The following is a 17,864-nucleotide window of genomic DNA, read 5'->3' on the forward strand; positions in this document are numbered from 1 at the left end:
TGAGCTCTGGATTCACCCTGTCCACATGTGTCTCTTGTAATTTCTCTTCAATCATTCTCAGCTCCTTTTCTGCTTCAGCTGTTAATTCTCTGGGACTGTTTAAGTCTTTTTCACCATCCAAGGTTTTATTTAAATGAATTATCATATCAGGTGTTATGCCAACAGCTGGTCGTAAGCTGGAAATGTCTCCTAACAACCTTTGAAAGTCATTGAGAGTCCGTAACCGATCTCTCCTAATTTGTGCTTTTTGTGTCTTAATTTTTTGTAAACCTATTTTATAACCTAGATAATTAACAGAATCTCCTCTCTGAATTTTTTCAGGAGCAATCTGCAATCCCCATTTAGGTAAAAGTATTTTTACTTCTTCAAACAGTCTTTCTAAAGTAGCCATGTTTGAATCAGATAACAGAATATCATCCATGTAATGATAAATTATCGACTTGGGAAATTGCTTGCGTATTATTTGCAATGGTTGATTTACAAAATATTGGCACAGGGTGGGAGAGTTCAACATGCCCTGTGGGAGGACGGTCCACTGGTATCTCCTTGTAGGTTGAGAGTTATTATAAGTAGGCACTGTGAAGGCAAACTTTTCTCTGTCCTTTTCTTGTAAAGGTATAGTGAAGAAACAATCCTTTAAATCAATTACTATGAGAGGCCATCCTTTTGGTAATAAAGATGGCAGAGGAATTCCAGATTGCAGAGAGCCCATAGGTTGAATAACCTTATTGATAGCCCTGAGATCTGTCACCATTCTCCACTTACCAGATTTTTTCTTAACAACAAATACAGGAGAATTCCAAGGGCTGGTAGATTCTTCTATATGTCGAGCATCTAATTGCTCTTGTACCAGCTGTTCTAAAGCCTGCAACTTTTCCTCAGCTAAAGGCCATTGCTTTGTCCATATTGGTTTCTCAGTCAACCATTTTAGAGGCAGTGCTGTTCGTATCTCTGAAGGGCCATCAATTGCTTTGCATTCTTGTACAGCCCGAACAGCCGGTTTCCGCCTTCTGTAATATCTTTTAATATTTCCCTCGGTGATATAGGCTCTAGAAGCAGCAGGAATGTTAATTTGGGTATTCCATTGCTGCAACAGGTCACGGCCCCATAAATTCACTGCAATATTGGCTACATATGGCCTTAATTTTGCTCTTTGTCCTTCTGGCCCTATGCATTCAACCCATCTCGTGCTCTGCCTTACTTGAGATAGGGTTCCAATTCCCAGGAACTGAACATTTACATCCTGAAGAGGCCAATGCGGATGCCAAGATTCTGGAGTAATGATACTTACATCCGCACCTGTGTCCAGTAGGCCAGTAATAAAAACGCCATTTACACACACTCTCAACTTTGGTCTTTGTTCATTTATAAAAGTCTGCCAAAATACACGTAACTCATCTTTCAGGCCATTTTTGCTTTTAACAGCAGGCATGGGGCTTTCTAATTTTCTTGATGAGGCATGTTCTCGGCAGTAACCGGAAATGACTGGACCACATTCGCCATGGGGGCCTGCGAGAGGCCCCCCATTGAGTTTCCCAGTGGCAACAGGTTGCCTTGTCTATCTCTTGTTGACCTGCACTCATTTGTCCAGTGTCTGCCTTTTCCACATCTCCTACATATACCTGAAGGCTGAGTCCTCCTACGTCTGTTATTTCTAGAAGAGGCATTATTATTATTATTATTATTATTATTGTTGTTGTTGTTGTTGTTGTTGTTGTTGTTGTTATTATTATTATTATTATTTCTGAAAATCCGTTGTCTGCAATTCCTTTTAATATGTCCCATCTTGCCACAATTAAAACATTTGGTAACTTGATGCCTCCTTTTTGCATTAGAAATTGCTTCTTCGACCCATGCTTCAGTGCCATAGTCAAATGATTCAACATTCATTGTATGTAAGACCCATTCGTCCAAGGGCGCTGATCTCATCTTTAAAGGCCCCAGGATCCTTTTACACTCCACATTGGCATTCTCATAAGCCAAAGATTCAATTATTATACGTCTTGCTTCTGGGTCAGATATCCCTATCTGTACAGCTTTAGTTAGCCTTTGTAAAAAATCACTAAAGGGTTCTCTCTGACCCTGTTTAACTCTGATATATGATTCCAGTCTCTGTCCTGGGTCTTGAACCCTGTCCCAAGCCTTTAAAGCTGCTGTAGTACATATGGATAAGGTGTGTTCATCATAATTCGCTTGTTCCAGAGGATCGGAGAAAAGTCCTTCACCTAGAATTTGATCTAGGGAGATCTCAATTCCCTTTGCTCTTTCCTGCTGTTCTAAAAGTTTAGCCTCTTGTCTGAACATGCATTTCCAATTTAATTGTGACCCACTCTCTAGAACAGCTGATACTAATTGTACCCAATCATGAGGCGTTGCCTTATTGCTTATAGACCAAGTTTTGAGCATCTCTCTAACAAAGGACGAATGTAGCCCAAAGTTCATAATGGCTTGTTTAATTTCTTTGAGATCATTCATACGGACGGGTTCCCATGTATATTCCTTGATGACTTTAGGGTTTTTGGAACCAGTCACCTTTTCTGACGTTACTATTGGAAAGGCAGGTAGAACTTTATGGAAATTATCCCGGAGAGTTTTACTCATTGACGGAGTTAAATTTCGCCTTTGTACCGTTTGCTCCTGTTCTATAATTTCCTCAATCTTTTCTAATCTGCTTACTATTGCCTTCTGTAAGGCCTGGATCTCCTGTCCAGAATTATGCTCCAAGGCCTTCATGGAGGATTCCAAAACATGAAGTTTGTCCAGTAGAGTTAGTGTCTCATCCTTGGATAGAATTTTCATGGCCTGAATTGTGCCTTCTTGTATTGACAATCTGTCAGCCAATCTGTCATATCCTTTAGACAAAGTCCGATTTTCACATTCAGCAGTTTTAATTCTCTCTGATAATGTTTCAGACAGGGACTGAAGTTTACGATCCAAATCAGCTGTTCTCTCCTCCGCAGCAATGAGTCTCTCCTTAATATCAGACTGTAGTTTTTCTAAATTTTGCTCATTTGACCGAGTCATATCAGACAAAGCCTTATTCCCTTCCTTGAGACCTTCAAACTCTTTCTTGGTGTCCGTCTGAATTGTTTTTGCAAATACCTCGACCGACTTAAAGTTGTTACTCAAAACAGTTGTGCCCTTTCTTAAGCATTCAACCTCTGACCTAAGAATCCTGGTTTCATTCTGTAAGGACTTTATCATTTTTCTATTTTCAAACCATGTAAGGGAGAAACCAAATACGAGAAAAATTGCAAGCCCTATAAACATCCAAGTTATGGGAATATCATATGTATCCTGTAATATTTCTACCATAGTACAATTAAATAGACTGCAGAAGCTTTCAACGGTGATATGGTCAGACATTTTTTTTTTTTTTTTTTAATCAAAAGAAATTTTACCTGAAATGACCGTTCCCTGCCAGTAGGTCGCTAGGGCAATAACCGCTCGGCCAAACCGAGTCACACACACGTCCTTTGCTCCGTACAAGCGGGGCTGGGACAGGCTAGTCTGGGAAACTGCTCTGAAGCAATCAAGAGCCCAAGGCCGAATCCTTGCCACGCAGTGTGGGAACTGGAGCTGAAGGCTCCCAAATGCCCGAGTTGGACGCCAAATGAAGGTGCGTGGTTGATCGGCAGTTATGATTCACCAGACAAGCTTTAATATATATAATTCAGTTTTAATAAAGGAAAGGAAAGGGAACTTACAAATCCAAGGTTCCAGCGAGGAGGGCAGGAAAACAAAGAGAAAGCGGGCCGCAGGCCCGCAAGATTTTATAAGTCAATATTAGCCTAAGGGGGACACGCCCAAGAGGGACACGCCTAAGAGGGACACGCCTTTAGACCAAGGGGGACACGCCATTAAACCAAGGGGGACACGCCTTACAAAACAAGGTTTTGGGCTAGGCTTCCCCTTCAGCATCCTCCCTCTCAAAACCCCAAGTTCATGAAGTGGTGTGATGATGGTTTGTGGGGTGATTAGGCTGAATTTTAATCCTGTCACTACTTGCATGAGGAATGGGCAGCTCTCCATCCAAGCACTGTGCTTCCAATGCAGAAAAGAATTCTACACAGGAACTCAATCACCCAACACACTTGTCCTGGACTCTGGACTTTTCAGGCTTCAGAACATACATATATGCAAACAGAGAGAGATATTTGATCTGGAGAGGGTCGTGTTCCTCTTGGAGAAGGGTTTACCTTTTAGTTAAATAGGTTTATGACATGGATGTGGTGATTTTGTTAATATTACTGTTTTATCTATAGCAGTGGTTCTCAACCTTCCTAATGCTGAGACCCTTTAATACAATTCTTCATGTTGTGTTGACCCAGCCATAAAATTATTTTCATTTCTACTTTATAACTGTGATTTTGCTACTACTATGAATCATAATATAAATATCTGCTATTTTCAATGGTCTTAGGCAACATTTGTGAAAGAATGATTCGACCCACATGGGATTGCGATCGACAAGTTGAGAACCACTGATGTGTAGGGCATCAAGCCCATTAATACCTTTGATCAATCCAAAAGCAATAAGACTATATTCTAATGGCTAATAATTGATAGAGTAGTAATCTAGATAAAATCAAATGCTTAATAATGAAGGTTATTAAAAATTTCTTATTGAGTACCTGAAAGTAAGAAACTAGTCACAGTTCATAATTAATCAGGGAATAACTGGAATCATATGGGTTCTGATGCACTTTTTCCACATGGCCTCATGTTTATCCAACATCTTTTGAGAGACACAAAAGACTCTTCTGTCATTGAATATATTGTAGGTCCTCAGCAGGAAAAGGTTCCATTATTAGCCATACTTAGAGGCTGACTGAAGCCTGGTTGAGTCTCCTAATATCTAGGATTCCTAGGGTTGACAGGTTTTCTTCTTTGCCCATGAAGAAAAAGAAAAGCAGCCGCCCCAACCCCAGAGTAAGGGGCAGGTTCTTTTCAAGAAGACAAAGGTTTCTCCTGAAAGTGTGAAGGTGGAAAAAAAAGGGTACAAAGTGTGTCCTGACACACGGATGAGCTCTATTTCTCCTCCCCTCCCTCTGCTGTCAGTCCACAATTTGACCTCTCTCTGAACATTCTCAAAATGCATACTTATTTTGTTTGTTCATTACACAAGACTATTGAGTTCCTTCATAGTGGTCTTACCTTTATCCTTGTTTTCTCCCAAAGTCACCAAGGTCTGACATACTGTCGACAAGTTTCCAACTTATGTCTTAACCCTTGACCATGTTTATCATTTTTTCATGGTTAAAGTTTACCATTTGTTCCCGCCTGTGAATTCCTTCCATCACGACCGTCAGTTCACTTGCATTTCCTTGCAGAGGGCTTTCCTAACCACTCATTTTCCTGTGTCTCTGTAGTACCTGGAAAACCCCGGGAGATAGTTACCGCTGATAACTTCTGTTTGTCTACACGATTATTTGGCTAATGTTTGCTCTCCCTACAATGCTCTGTCAGCAGCAGGAGGGTGAGTCTGTGTGTTTTCATTCCTGATTCTATTTGTACCACCAAAAGTCTCTTTCTGTGTGGAGGGTGGGACATGCAAAGAGGGAAAACATTCATGAAGAATTAGTTTTATTGGGGATAATGGGGACACCACCTCTGAGGGCAGCGATGGTGGGAACTGGATGAGAAGAATCAAGAACACAGGAAAATCCTTGTTTTTTTTTTTCCCTGAAGAGCATAAATTCTCAAGAGGTTATGTCTGTGTTTCCTCTAGTGGGTGAATGCTCAGTCCTGTCAGAGGTATACCCACCGTCCTTAGAGATGAGACTCTATCTAATAGTCACATTCCCAACCCATTTCAGACACTGTGTTTAGCAACAAAACTGGAAATTACTGGGCTCATCTATTTTCCTTGCATTCATCTTGCTTCTTCTGATATTTGTTGATTCTCATGTTTCTCAACTCAAATTTTCTGTAGACCAACTTAAACACACAAGAGAATCATCAGGTCACCCCTCCTTAAGATGAAACTTAGTAACATTTACTACTACTTCACTAATGTGAATGGTTATATGTAAATAAGTATATTATTATAGAAATATCTGTGTATATTTCTTTTATACCCCAAAGATACAAGGGGAAAAACCCTTCAGATCCTGATAATTTTATTAATTTAGATATAGACTAAAACCATTTTTTCATAATAGGGTAATGAACTGTTTATTTTCCCCCTAGAATGTATGTTTTCAAACAGCTAACAAAAGTGTTCAAACATTTGCTTCATAGAATGGAGTGGGAACCCTCTCTGACTCTTTTGCCTACTTGTGGAACCTTTTTCCTTCTACTGGGTTGCCACCTCCAGCTTTTGTATGGTGGTATGTTACTGGTCTTGTGTGTAGCTTGTTATGCCCTCTTTGATTGATGTTCCTGGGAGACCTACTCTTTCTGAGGGGAAGTGGATGGGGTAGCTCTGGGGTGGGGAAAGGAGAGGGGAGGGGAAGGAGGGGAAACTGCATCAGAGATGTAATACATGAGTGAAGAATTAAAAAAAAAACCTGAAAAAAGGAAATTGCATCCACTCATTTTTTGTGATGTTTATGTGTGGCACGCATGTTTGTCACATATGAATGAGTACATGTACAAATATAGAGGCCATAGGTTGATGTCTAGAACCTTCCTCAGTGGCCTGCCACCCTATATATTGAGGTATTTAGTGAGATCCCTCACTCCTCAAACCAAGGCTTGCTGATTCATACAATCTAGTTAGACAGCTCACTCTGACATTTTCTGTCTTCAGCTTCATAAGCTGGGATGACAGGTGGGACACCATACTTGCCCAGACTTTATATGTGGGTGCTGAGACCCAAACTCCAGTCTTCACAGTTGTGTGGCAGGTGTTTTACCCACAGGCCATCTACCCAGCCACATCCACTTATTATTAAAGGTAACTTTCTCCCTTTGTCTTTAAATTACTATCATTCTGAGACCAGAGGTCTTTACTTTTAGATGTTTAAACACAAAACTTGTGTGTATGTGTGTGTGTATGTGTGTGTCTGTGAGAGAGAGAGATAGAGAGACAGAGACAGAGAGATAGAGACTCAGGCAGATAGAGATAGACAGAGAGACTTAGAGACACAAAAACAGAGTAGATGTATAGATGTACATGGCGGTATACCCACACACCAGATACATCACTACGGCACAGAGACACCACTACTTCCTGTTCCACAGTTTTATGTTTGGAAGATGCAGCCAAACATATTACTGAAATAGAAAACTATGATGTGTTAATATGGGTGTAGTAGTCAAAAAGCTGAGTGGGAAACCACATATCATCTAACTTACGCACTGAAAAACAAAAATGAAAAGATATTTGATAAGTCAACAATAATAAATATTTCAAGAATAAGTCACAAACTGAGAGGAAATATTTATGAGTTTAAAGTTCATGGTCTATTCTCTGCAAAATTATAGTATTTATTTAATCTTTCTGTTATTTAATTTAGAATAAGATTACTGTCATATCTCTAAGCATTTATGGAATAGTGCTTCGTTTACTTTCCCATTAACAACTGCCAAGACAAATAAAGAGTATTGATAAATGAGATATAATTTAATAAGCAGATATTCCTTAGTAGAAAATTAATCAATGTCTGCTCCAAATGTGTACTGAGGGAGAAGCAGACAAGATAAGCTTAACAATCTGCTCAATGATATAACATCAGGGAAAATATTTTTATGCTTTATTGCCCATCTCTTTGAATAAATTCATTGTAAATATAATTATATTGCCAAAATATGCATGTTGTAGAATATTATAATTAGATATTTAAGTCCTAAAATGATTAGCAGCAATATAAACATAGACATGGACTGTAAGTTAAATCTTGGAAAGAAGGTTATTGCTAAATATTTTTGTATAAAAGACAATAGGGGAGGCAGAGACTTTTCTGGAAATTTTCCAAAGGAGATAAATATTCATTTTTTGGACTATATAAAATAAAGAGGAGAAATGACTGGTTGGACTGGAAACGTCAGCAGAGGCTTTCACCCTTTAGCCATCATTCATAAATTGCATTATCAGAATTCTTAACACAGAAAATACCTTGAAAATGACTTAGTGCTAACTCACTGTTTTTTGTTATTTGTTTGTTCTGCCTTTTATTGAAAATAGATATTTTTCCTCATATAATATATCCTAATTATGGGTTCCCTCCCTCTACTCCTCCCCGTTCTTTCCCACCTCTCCTCCCATCTGGATCCTTTCCCTTTTTGTCTCTCATTAGAAAGCAAATAGGCTTCTAAGGAATAATAATAAAAATATAACAAAATAAAATGTAATAAGATAGAACAAAAACTCTCAAATTGAAGTTGGACACAACAAACAAATAGGAAAAGAGCCCAAGAGAAAACACAAGAATCACAGACCCACTCATTTACACACTTAGGAATCCATCATATATTTTCAGAGGAGCGGGTACAGACCTTTGCAGGCCCTTCAATCTTAGTGATTGTATAATGAGCTCTGATCTTATTGAATTAGGGACTTTGTTTTCCTGCTTTCCTGCTGTCCTCCATTCCCTTTGGCTTTTATACCCCTCTACCTCCTTGAGTTCTGAGGGGAGGGATTTGATGGAGCTGTGTGTTCCAAGGTCTCTTTCTGTGTAAAATGTTCTCTCTGTGTGTTTATGTTCCCATCTCCTGCAGGTCCAGAAAACAAATAACCCAATTTAAAAATGGAGGGCAGATCTAAACAGAGAATTCTCAATAGAGAAAACACAAATGGCTGAGAAACACTTAAATCTTCAATATCCTTAGCCTCCATGGAATACAAATTAAAACTACTTTGAGATTTCATCTTATACCAGTGAGAATGGCTACAGTCAATAAAATAAGTGACAGTTCATGTGGGTGATGATGGGGAGTAAGGAGAACACTCACCTACTGTTGAGCACAAAACTTGTACATTTACTATGGAAATCAGTGGTGGTTCCTCAAAAAGGTGGTAATAAATCAACCTCACAATCCAGCTAGACCACTCTTGATCATATACCCAAAGGATGGTTCATCCTACCGCAGAGACACTTGCTCAACCATGTTAGTTGCTGCTCTATTTGTAATATCCAGAAAGTGGAAACAACCTAGATGTCCCTCTACAGAAAAATTAGTAAAGAGGATGTGGTACATGTTACAAGCAGCATGTCCCTTGTTTGTCCTGGCCACCCGGCTAGCTTACACCCAAAATAACCACACAGATACTGTATTAATGGCTATTAGCTCTAACTTCTTATTATCTAACTCTTACATATTAGTTTAACCCATCTCTATTAATCTGTAAATTGCCACATGGCAGTGGCTTACCGGGAAGATTCTAACCAGCGTCCATCTGAGGCAGAGGATCCATGGCTTCTCTCACTGTGCCCTTCTTCCTCCCAGCATTCGGTTCTGTTTTCTCCACCTACCTAAGTTCCACCCTATTAACTAGGCCAAAGCAGTTTCTTTATTCATTAACCAATGAAAGCAACACACAAACAGAAGGAACTCCTACAGCAGGTACATTTACAGAGTGGAACATTACTCAGCCATTAAAAAATAAAATTTGAAATTCATGGGTAAATGAATGAAACTAGAAAACCATCATCTTGAGGGAGGTATGCTACACCCAGAAGGACAAATATGATCAATGCCTTGCTCAGTCATCATCAGAGACCCTAACTCACTCTTTTAAACAAAAGAATAATAAAAAGTGCCCATGGCCACAGGGCTCAGTCAGAACTAGACAATTTGAGCATAGGTAACCCAAATATCTAAAATCTGAAGTATTTCAAAATTCAAAACTTTTTTGAGGAGTGACATTTTGTCACAGATGGAGAGCTCCACACCTTACTTTATATGAAAAATTGTAGTAAAATGAAAACATCCTGTACTTCATTCTTATTTCTAAAATGTGTCAAGATCTGCATAGAATATTACAAAATCTGAAGCATTTCTGGTACCAAGCATTTCTAATAAGGAAAACCAACCTGCATCAGAGGTGAGGTTCTTTGACTTCTTGTTTGCTCTCCTTTGTGGTCTGTTGCCTGCTTCTGCTAGGCCCTTCGAGCTCCTCAGTACTTTGCATGTAGATTATACATCTGTGACATACAGGCACTTCTCTAAAGGCCGGAGATGGGATGGGGATGGAGTTTCCTGACTTGAAAATGAGTTCTCTCTTACCCTATTCTGATCAAAGTCTCCTTTTCTTCTCTCTATAAGATAGAGCTGTAAATTTTAGGGCTCTCCTTTCAAAAGTTTAGAGAATTTATAGTGGGGCTATCAAGGGAAATGCTCCCATCAAAACCATGGATTCCTCATGTGACATGGCTCTGAAACATGGAAAGGATGTGATAGCACAAGGCCTGGAAAGACAGTGAACTCAGTCAAAAGAAAACTAGAAAGGAGAAGGTGGCTGTGAGGCAGATGGAAAGTAAGAGAGTCATGGCCATGAAAGTTCTAGCCATAGGAGATGTCAGTGTTTATAAGCACACAGGTGGCCAAAAAATGTTGAACTAGGCTGTCTCTAGAGTTCTTTGCAGACTTAATGTTCTAAATTGTGGGCACCTTTGTTAGGGAGCAAGAAGTCACTAAGGTCTACCATTACTGTCTTTTGTTCTCCCTTCCTCCACTACAAACAATGGAAGAGAGTCAGATACTTTTCCCCCATTAGAGGTCCCTCAACCATAGTAACTTAAAAGAATGGGTTATATTAACTCAAATGATGGGCTGGAATATGTCCATTTGTGGAGAAATAACAAAGAAATTAAAAATAGGAAGTGGTTGTCTTTGTGGGGAATAATAATTGTGCCAAGGGCACAATTCTGAGTATCCATACCTCATAGTCTATCTTCATAGACAATAGAGAATATCCTGACTGTTAAGTCCTAGGGTTGCTGGTACCCAAGGGCAGTGTAAGGCTCCTCAAGTATACAGATAATGATAGATATAGTGAACAATGCACTGGTAAGCAGAGAACTTCTGAGTCAAGAACCCGGGAGGGAAGATGGGCCCAGAGTCTGCTATTAACTTGGCAAAGCCAGGAGAGTATGTGTGGGCAGAAAGTATGGTTCTCTTTCAGCTAAATGTGATGATTTCAAGGATATTTTTAAAATGTGCCTACAAATATGAGGCCAGGAAAATTTCAAAATGTACTTATACATTAATTATGACTTCAGGATTAATTAAGAAGTTGCTCCAGGTAACTTTTTTCCTAGAGAGAAGCTCTTTTGTCCTGGAAAATGGAGATTTGGAGAAATTGAAGCCAGACAGGTATTATCTGTTTTATTATTTACTGTTAATAGAATGCATTTTCTCAGTCTTTGCTGGAAAGGCTGCACCTGCTGACACTGTAAGAGCTTAATGGGAAGGGAGAAAGGGAAGAAGGCATTCCTTATTCCTGTCCTTATGCAGCTCCTATAGGAAATGCTGTAGGGAACACACACAGAAAATTTTAAAGGAACTCCTGGGGTGGGAGCAACAGCATAATTATCCCATCCCTGTGAAGAGAATTCAGACTAGACATGTTTACTTCTAGCACATTCCACTTTGACGGACGATCCAGTATGTGCCTCAGCACACATTAGAGTAGGTGTCCATGGAAGGGGAAATGGGGGTTTATGATGGGGACAAGGACCAGCTTGCTTCTTTCTCTTGCTCCTTCCCACTCCTCTTGCCTTTGCAGAGCATGTTTAAGTGCCTTTTCTTACAGTTGCTGGAAAACTTCCCCTTGGACCAGAGTTGAGTCATAGTCTTTAACTCCTGATTCTCCTAACAATAGACCCAGACAGGCTGGCAGACCATGTGGGTGCTGGTGCTAAAGGAAACCTACCTTGATCACTCAACAGATTGGTGAGATCCTTAGTTTTGATGATCTAAAATCCTTCTTTCTAGAAAGTTCCTATGGATATTTGATCCATGACGCAAGTATTCATTTTTGTTTTTTAGAAATACATGATGTGGCGGTTTGAATGAGAAATGTTCCCTATAATTTCAATCATTTGAATACTTGGGTCCCTAGCTGATGGCATTTTTGGGGGATGGTTTAGATAGTGCAGCCTTGCTGGAGGAAGTATGTCACTGATGGTGGGATTTGAGATTAAAAATCTTGAGCCCCTTCTGGTTCATGCTCTCTACCTTGTGCATATGGTTCAAAATGCCTGGTGTTTGCTTCCATGTGACTCTGTCATGATGGACTCCTTCCCCTCTGAAACCATTTAACTCAAATAGACTCTTCCTTTTGTAAGTTGCCTTGGTCATTGTGTTTCTCACAACAGCAGAAAAGTAACTAATACACACACCGAAAGATAATTTATCGACTGTAACTTAACAGTCTCACCTCTTCAATGGGGCTGAGAGTGGAGAGGGATTGTTTGTATGCAAACATTCTCATATCCACATATACTGTATTATTCATTCAGAATGACGTCTTATAATTTTAAGTGCCTGTCTTCAAACTCCTCATCTAATATGCCAGAGGAGCATTTCAACCCATCAAAGGTTAAGTCCAAATTTATATTTGTATTCCTAGTATTTATCCTCCAGAATCTTGGAGAATAGTTCTGATGATGACATGAGTTGAATACAAGATGTTCTGCTGTTATGTTCCCTGCCGCTTCTTTCAAATTAAATCTGACTTTTGTTCATTCAAAAAGCCAACAGTACCTGTTTCATGACTAATATTCATTGGCATGAATTCCTTTCAGAAGGACAAAAGTTTGAATTTAAACACTGCCTTCCCACATCTTAGATCTAGCTGAAAGAGAGTACTTGCTATGTTATTCACAACAAAAGCACAAACGCTTTCCTCGGGACTCTGGCTTCTTGCATTGCTCATGTGGTTTTTGTTGTTGGTTTATTTTTTTTTTTTGTTGTTGTGTTTTTTTAATGTAGCCAAGGACCACTCAATTTAAGGCAGAATATAACTTTGAAGTACAAAAAAGAAATCTACTCGGTGTTCTGTAACTATTTTTCTTTCAACTTGCTTTTCCTTCCACACCATGCACTTTTAATTCTATTACATTTTCTTCAGTGCTGGAAATTGAAGCCAGAATCTCATGTATATTAGGGAAGTGGTCTATCTCTAAGCAATATCTCTAGCCCCATTCATGAGAGTCTTTTTTATAGCTTTGGTGATCCTTTTGTTAGTTTTTGGAAAATAGAACCTTGCACCAGATCCTTTAAAGTAAGTATGATGAGATTCCCGCCATTCCTTGGGGATAGTTTGTGGGAATAGTAGTGGATATGCAACTTGGCAGATACTCTGATATCATATAGTTTGATAGCTGATCAAAATATATATCAAAAGTAGATATCATATCAAAATAGATATCATTTCAAAAGTTTGCTTATAAGTTATATATATCCTGTCCTGTGCTTTGTTGTGGCAACTCCTTCAGCCAATAGCCCTTAAGATACCAGCCCATTGTGGGCATTCTGGGTGTGGTTTCATGTACTATAAATGCAGATGAAAAGCCTTCACAGTCCTCTTTTCTGCTGGATTCAGTTCTAGTTCCTAGAGCACCCAGAGGACTGTGAATCTCTACCCTTACTGTGAGTTTATCCCCAAATAAATAAATAAACCTTTGTTATACTCCATTCTGGGCTATTGTGGAACTCTTCAGTGTTACTAAAAATAGGCACCCAACATGGGGCCCAAACCCATGATCCTGAGATTAAGAGTTTCCTGATCTACCAACTGATGCTTTAAATCATCTCTGGTTAATTTATTGTACCAAAGCTAATGTAAATTTTTACTTAAATAATTATAGTATGTGGTTTAGGGAATAACAATAAGAAAAATTCTAGACATATTCAATACAGATTCAAAGTTTTCAAGTATTTTTTGGTCAGTGTGTACACTGTAGGTTTATGGAACCTTTATAAACAGGTAAATCAGACTGTTGACATCAAGGAAATATTAGATTTATGTACTTGAGAGTGTCTACAGGAGAGAGGGAGGGAGGGAGAGAGGAGAGGGAGAGAGAGAGAGAAAGAGAGAAAGAGAGAGAGAGAGAGAAAGAGAGAGAGAGAGAGAGATCAGGATTAAGTTCTCAGAGGTTTCTTGTCTGTGAAGGTAGAAGTTGCCATGTGCCCATGTGCCCTTCAAAACTCCCTAGGAATAATTTAATGCCTTTCTGCCTGCATCCCATTTGCACCACTGCTTAGCTCTGAAATACCCACACTATAATGTTTTTCTGAGGAAATGCGTTTTTCCTTTCCCCTTGAATTCTTGATGTCTGCTGTAGTGCTTTTTTGATTTGCTGTTGTTTTGGCAATAGGTCAACTAGCTCTCATGGTCCTTAACATTTCTGGTAAATATTCCCAACAGTTGTGACTGGAAGGAATCCAAATTCACTTAAGGAATTTGCATCCACTCTATGTTCAAGGCTCAGTATTTTTAATGTTTTCATTGGTTGGTAACTTTAAAAATAAATATAGCACAGAGGAGTATCAACCAAAAAACCTGCAGAAAATCAAACCGCTTTTGATGTAGTAAGAGACACAGCTATGCTAGAGTGTGATCAGCAATCTTTCTTTCTACTTAACCCTGTGATGTCACAGCTTATGAAAACAAGCATGACAGTAGATAAGAAAGCAAATGAAAGCCAGATTTCCTAATTCAACTCTGAGCTCCAACACATGTGAGATACACCACCCTGGGTAAATCAGCTTCTCTGTGCTTCATTCTGATAGTCCTGAGGATTAAGGGCATTGATGGCTGTTCAATGCCTGGACACAGGCCTGCTGAGTAACAGGGACCAGGTGTTTTTGTTTAAATATATATGAACTGTTAAGAGTTAAACAGATGGACCGACAAAAGTCTTGAGAGGCTTAGGAAGTTCCTTGATGTTTGTTTGTTTGTTTGTTTGCTGGCTTGCTTTGAAGTAACAGAACCAGTTTGTTGCTGAGACAACAATGTATATCATGGCCCAATGCTTTAATGGAGTACTCTAGCTCTTAGGGATGGTATGGAGAAGGAAACATATTGGTTAAAACAATCAATGGAAAGATGGGAGAATAGGAACCAAGTATTCATTTACTCAATGGTTTAACTGTTTAATGCCTACTGTGAGCTTCGTTACTCTTATATGTTCTGGAGATAATGTTAAAAATTAAAAGAAACGTATGAAACATTAACCTAAGTCAGACAACTTATCTTTTAGGGATGGGAGGTGGAAACTGTCCACTGAAGACTCAGTAGGATTAAACTATAGAAGGACTTTAACAAATAGTAAATGTAGCACCTCATGAGTATTAGGCAAAGCTTGATGACTTTAAAATGACAAACTTGAAATCATATCATTGTGTGTGTGTGGGGGGGCGTTATGGTGGAATTCCATGCTTTAAACATCAGCTAGAAGATGATCATTTTAATATTCTTTAACTGCTTCTGAAGACATGTGATATGCTCTGTTTACACAACCTGTCTTAGAGTATCTATTCTGTTTTACATGTGATTAGTAATGAATTTTATTTGAGCCAAACATCTACAAGAGTTGTCCCCCCAAAGTTAATTCAGTTGAGGATTTTATGAATGCTATTGCATAAAATAAAAAGCATATAGTACTAATACTTACAGTCAGACTTTAGCTAGGTTAAAAGCCTCAAGTCTAGGTCACATGCTTTAAAACAGATACTGAAAAATTAAGTAAATTTTAAAATGGATGCCAGGATGCTTAAAGGGCAAGGACCCATGCCAAGCAGTGAAATGAGGATGAGGTACAGAAGAGAAACGTGGTTTCTGAAGGCATTGGCATCTGAAAGGTTGCCATGAATAGAGTAGGAAAGAATTACCATTGGATGCTTCCAGCGTAGCATGGAGGTTGGAGGACCAAGGCCTGAAAGTGAGCAAACAGGAGAAAGAGTTGCTAAATGTGGGATCTGTCCCAAAAGGAGCAGTCTACCCTGTAAAGGACAGAGCTTTTTGTGTATAGCTATTCAATTAATGACAACTGAGCAAGCTTATGTGCTCTGAGTTGAGAGTCATAGCAGCTGTTGGGTGGGAGATATGATCTCATCTTCCAGGGTCTTTATGGTAGGATTCTGGTACTCTGATTATGTCAGATATTGCTAATATTCTTATCATGACTAAAGAATAAGTACAATGCTTCAAGCTTTGGTCTAAGAAAGATAGAAGGTTTTCTAAATGGGAGACATGTGAATCCCTCAAAAATAATATTCTCTGTAGAAAGAATTTTTTATTCTAGGTCTTTGTTGAATGTGATAGGGAATAACCAAAGTTTAGCCTAATTGGGAGAATTGATGGTAATACATGGTGCAATACATAGCCTGATGGGTTAATTAATCCTCATACTCAAACACAGCTCCAAAAATAGGATAAGTGAATTCGAGAACCTTCTATTGAAATAGCTGTTTTCCAACAGCTTTTCCAGTAGCTTGTGAGATGATACCTCTTCTGACTGCTTCTGGTTGGCAATGGGCTATAGCTGTTGTCAGTTTGCTGCAATGTAATCCAGATCAGGCTTTTAAAAGTTACACTTTGCAGTTACCGAGGCGCTGCAGATAGTTAGCTTTACTTTCTCTGCATAGCTACGGAAGACATGTGGTAAGACAGAAGACATGTGGTAAGACTGCTCCCCACTCCCCACAGCGGATGCCTGAAACTTGGGATAGTGAAGGACTTTGTAATTTAATGACTTTTCCATCTTACCTTGAAACTTAGATACACTGGAGTCCTAAAGTTTGTAGTTTTATATGCAACCGTACAAACAACTATCACAAGTTTCTTTTTCTTCCATAATTTCACAGATTTGTTCATACTGTAGAGCTTTACAACCTTAGCATGTGATACTCTTCATTTTCTTTCTTTTAGAACCTTCATCTCTAAATATGATAAAAAGCACTTTAGATCGTCTCAGGTTGCTGGTGCTACATCTATAATGCTTTGGGACCCACTCTTAATAGAATATATTTTACTTAAATATGGCATTGTCATAATTTGACAATCAACCTGATAGTTGAGAAACCTAAAGTCCCTGCAGGCAGGTAGCATGTACTGTGTAATTAGGTGGTCATAGGGCACATTGCTCTGGCATGAGATCTCCATGTTTTGAAAGTGGTACAGCTTAAAACTCTGATTTTCATTTGTTTCTAGAATTTTCCATTTTGTGGGTTTTTTTTTTTTTTTTTGGACTGCTGATAAATCTCGTGTAACTAAAACTGAAGATAAGAGAGTATACCACAGAAGCAGGCAGTACTATTTGGCAAGTTATTTCTGAATGAAGTATATCTGAATATCTCTCTGACCTGAGGCTAGACGCACAATGAAAAAAACCATTTGACCTTAGGGAAGAAGTAGATTCTGATTACTAACAGCATAAAAAAGGGGGACATTTTAAGGAGGTACAATCAGTGAAGGTGGCATGCATTCAAAAAGATGACTAGAAGAATAGGTAGTTTCTGAGTAGTGAAACTTGTGTTTTTAGAAAGAATATTTTATATAACAATCAAATAGGTTTCTCTAATATTTTCCCTCTTGTCTTTGTTCTTAATTATATCTCTTTTGAGAAATCAAGTCATCTGGGTTAAAGTGAGCTGGTAAATAGAGATTAACTCTTGCTTCCTGAGCTAGTTTTTTTGTCAACGTGACACAAACTAGCCATCTGGGAAGAGGGAATGCCAATTGAGGAATTGTTTCCATCGGGTTAAGTCTGTGAGCAAGTCTGTGGATGCATTTTCTTGATTGATGTGGGAGGGCTTACCCCATGGTGGGTGCTGCCCCCACTAGCAGGTGGCCCTGTATTGCGTAAGAAAGCAGGCTGAGCTGGTTATGCAGGGCAAACTAGTACAGCATTTCCCCAAGGGCTTGTCTGTGTCAGTTCCTGCCTTCAGATTCCTGATCTGCCAAAGTT

The 17,864-nt window shown here is 39.0% G+C and overlaps 1 protein-coding gene across 2 annotated transcripts in view; it reads left to right on the plus strand.

Annotated features, from left to right (window-relative positions):
- Ghr (growth hormone receptor) overlaps positions 1-17,864 on the plus strand; it is a 249,325-nt gene that overhangs the window by 28,083 nt on the left and 203,378 nt on the right. Inside the window, exon 1 of one of the 2 annotated variants that reach the window (XM_038321116.2) lies at positions 5,425-5,479. The exons of the other annotated variant lie outside the window; for it this stretch is intronic. Coding sequence (XP_038177044.2) covers positions 5,440-5,479 — 40 coding nt within the window. The 5' untranslated portion in view covers positions 5,425-5,439. Of the gene's footprint in view, positions 1-5,424; positions 5,480-17,864 lie in introns of those variants that run through there. 2 annotated transcript variants of the gene reach the window in all.

This window comes from Arvicola amphibius, chromosome 3 (genome assembly GCF_903992535.2).
Source record: "Arvicola amphibius chromosome 3, mArvAmp1.2, whole genome shotgun sequence".
Lineage (NCBI taxonomy): Eukaryota > Metazoa > Chordata > Mammalia > Rodentia > Cricetidae > Arvicola > Arvicola amphibius.